At 44.5% G+C, this 3129-nt stretch overlaps 2 protein-coding genes across 3 annotated transcripts in view; both read right to left on the bottom strand.

Annotated features, from left to right (window-relative positions):
* LOC102299903 (neuronal acetylcholine receptor subunit alpha-7) overlaps positions 1 to 3129 on the bottom strand; it is a 53534-nt gene that overhangs the window by 28852 nt on the left and 21553 nt on the right. The window lies entirely within an intron of this gene.
* endou (endonuclease, polyU-specific) overlaps positions 1629 to 3129 on the bottom strand; it is a 6409-nt gene continuing 4908 nt past the window's right edge. Inside the window, 6 exon segments of the mRNA XM_042224139.1 lie at positions 1629 to 1963; positions 2043 to 2185; positions 2268 to 2374; positions 2467 to 2580; positions 2690 to 2895; positions 2982 to 3129. The exon segment at positions 2982 to 3129 is cut by the window's right edge and continues 42 nt beyond it. Of these exon segments, the coding sequence (XP_042080073.1) occupies positions 1849 to 1963; positions 2043 to 2185; positions 2268 to 2374; positions 2467 to 2580; positions 2690 to 2895; positions 2982 to 3129 (833 nt within the window). The 3' untranslated portion in view covers positions 1629 to 1848.

Raw genomic sequence — 3129 nt, 5'->3', positions numbered from 1 at the left:
TATACCAGCGGTAACAGCAATAACAATACGGTCTTCAAATTGTTTGGAAAACGTACAAAACAACACCAGAGAATGAATGTTGTTCTGTATTTCATGGTCCCCCATCAACTTTAGAAATGGCCAGTCTTCTAAGCCAAACTTGAACCTCCCTCCAGCCCAGGATCGACCCTGGGGAGACTGGGGTGATGGTGACCATGTGTCTTTCTACTAACCATCTCACTGATGGACCCCACCACTGGGTAAAATACACGCCCCTCCCCTCCTCCTCCTCTCCCTGTGGCTGAACCCTAAACCCCCTTAACCCTTTCCTAAACCCCCTGCTGGCCCCCTGTTGAGCGTGCTCATTGGCTGACCGCCTTCAGGCGTCCCTTTTCCACAGGCCCATTGTCTGGCCCCCATAAGCAGCTTTGTTTCTGCGTGTGCAGCTGGGCTAGCCCGCTCAGCCATTAGCCGCAACACGCGAAAGAGAGAGCGGGATAATATAATTACAAAACAAAAGTCAGGTGGCTCACGAGATGTGCCAGGAGAAGCCCATTTGAGGGAGATGCGAGGACACGCTGGCGGGTGGCCAGCTATAATTTGATTATGAAGTTGTGTGAGTGACAAAAGAAACAATTGAATCTTTTTTTTTCTCCCCCTTTTATTTGCCCCACTGTGATTTAATTTGATTCCACTGGGGCTTAAAAAAGAGGGCAGAGTGAAAAGAGAGGAGATTTACTCTTCTAATTTCCAGAGCCACCAGCAAAGAAAATGTAATATGGTCTGACAAAATAGCAAGAGAAATTCTTCCCTGGGCGAACTTTATTGTCATGTTGCTGCAGCACTTTGACTACATGTGAGGCCTAAATCAGATGAATTGCTGAAGGCTGAGTTTTCCTGCGGACTGACTGGTCTTGTGCTCTTGTTTTGCATGAATGCACACAGACTGGTGGACAATGGGATCAGTGGCAGATCCACCTCCTGTAATACTTTCTTTAAACAGGGCAGCAAGTGTGTCCCCCCTGTTCTGTCGGCAGACCAGAATTTATCCCGTTAGTCACCCTAGATGAGTGAAAAAGTAAAATCAACCCCCATACCAGCTGGACACACACATACACATCCATTTATAAAGGCAGAAACGCACAAGCACACACACACACACACACACACACACACACACACACACACACACACACACACACACACACACACATTCTTAACCCCACACACTGGGGAGTTATACACACTGGCAGCTTTATGGACAGCTGATAAGAACAGGTTTAGCTGGTGGTTACTGTTCAGAGCAGGTCAAGCAGAACAAGATCTGTTAATGTCTCTTTGTTTCTATAGTTCATACTGCAAAAGACTGCATTTTGTTTTCTGTTTTTTTGTTTTGCTCTTACATAAGACAATAAGCAATTGTGTCAAGTGTGCACACGCTCTTTTGACTGAACGGTTAGTGTCAGCGTTGTGCCCGCTCACGGTGTGTAAACGCCCATTTTTTGCCCCATTAGGCACAGCTTGATCGTGCCCCTGGGAGATCGCCACATTCTCATGCTCCGAGAGACTTCTCTGAAAGGTTTCACTGCAGATTAATTGCTGGTTTACAGTTTTGTTTATGCAACTAGATAATCAGAAAGAAACCATCATTAGGAGATAAAGTATTTTTTTATTTATTGCTCTGTATTGTTTTAATACAGGAGGGAAGGTTGTGACAAATTTACATCACATTACATCTTTCAATTCGGGAACTTGAACTTAAATGCTACTATTGGGAAAATGATTTCAAAACAATTATATAATGAGTGCAATGAAACACTTGCAGGCAGCTCTGCAATTTGTTTATTGTTTAGGGGGAAATGTCAGTCCTTAAGGGGATGCGGGATAGGCCGAGCCAATGAACTTCTTCCCATCTCCATAGGAGGAATTATCCCAGGTGTAAGTCTGAATAATGAGCGTTTTCCCTCCCACACTTAGATGACACCTAAGGATGATGATAGACAGCAGAAATGAGAACAGATCCACGTTCAATAAGGCGTCACAGGATGTGAACATTTACTCACTGTTTTCCAGGACGAGTGATGTAGCAGAGGCTGTAAATGGCAAAGTCAAATTCCGGGCTGCAGCCAATGACCGCAGAGCCAACCTGCTTGTAGTAGCCGTCCCACATGAACTGCATCCCCAAGACATCAGGAAATGTAGTCCACTGAAGCAAGAAAGAAAAAAATGAATGCAGCGCCCTTTGTAAATTAAAAGAGTATTTTAGGATTTTTATCATCAGTGCTTACAGGCCCATTGAAGCTGTGGCTGTAGTAGTTTAGCTTTCCACCTTTTTCAAGAAGATAAAACCGGATCCAGTTGTGGAAACCGGAAACCTTTCCTCCCTTGATCTCTCCTGTTAGAGAATGTGGTTTTAAAATAGTACAAAAAAGAGAATATCTTTTCAAATAAATAAGATGTTCAAAAAGAAATCTGCTCTGTCCAAACCTGCAAAGATGTGCTCAAAGCCGCTGGAGTCCAGCTGGTTGTTGTTGCGAGAGTACAGACCAAACCACATCATCTTCAGGTCCTGAATGAAGTCTTCCTCTGATTTGTAAATGCCTTAAGATATAAACACAGACATTGAAAACACACGAGGATAACCGTACCTGACCTTCAAGTATTGCTGAGGATGCGTGAAGGTGAAATATCATGCATAGAAATGTTTTACCCTTGTTGTAGAGAAAAGCAAACAGCTCCCGTCCCAGCTGAGTGTTGGACATAGTTTCCCTGACAAACTTGTCCTGCTCAGCCAGCTGCTGAGAGCTGAAGTTCTCTGCCTGTCCAGTCATCCTGTTGTAGTTGTCCAGCACAGACAGCAGAGCAGCGTAGGTGGGCTTGGAAAAGAGAGCATTCTCATTCAGGTAGCTGAACAAGCTGAAAGCAGAAAAAAAAAGATTTAGGACATAGAAAAACTGCTATGTAGCGAGAGATTGCTGTGCTGATAAAACGGCTTTTCTCACGGCTTTGAGGAGCGATCTGTCTCAGAGCTGGTCTGAGAGTCGGCCACCAAAGCCTGAGGGTCAATGACCAAGTCTGAGGCTGAAGCCTTGTTTGAGTCCAGAGAATAAAGTCTCTCAGAGATAGACTTGATCTCTGCATCAGTTACGG

This window comes from Haplochromis burtoni, unplaced genomic scaffold (genome assembly GCF_018398535.1).
Source record: "Haplochromis burtoni strain Fernald_Lab_line unplaced genomic scaffold, NCSU_Asbu1 Contig_129, whole genome shotgun sequence".
NCBI classification, from domain to species: Eukaryota; Metazoa; Chordata; class Actinopteri; order Cichliformes; family Cichlidae; genus Haplochromis; species Haplochromis burtoni.
The sequence above is the reverse complement of the archived record's forward strand: the minus strand, read 5'-3'. Positions and strand labels throughout refer to the sequence as shown.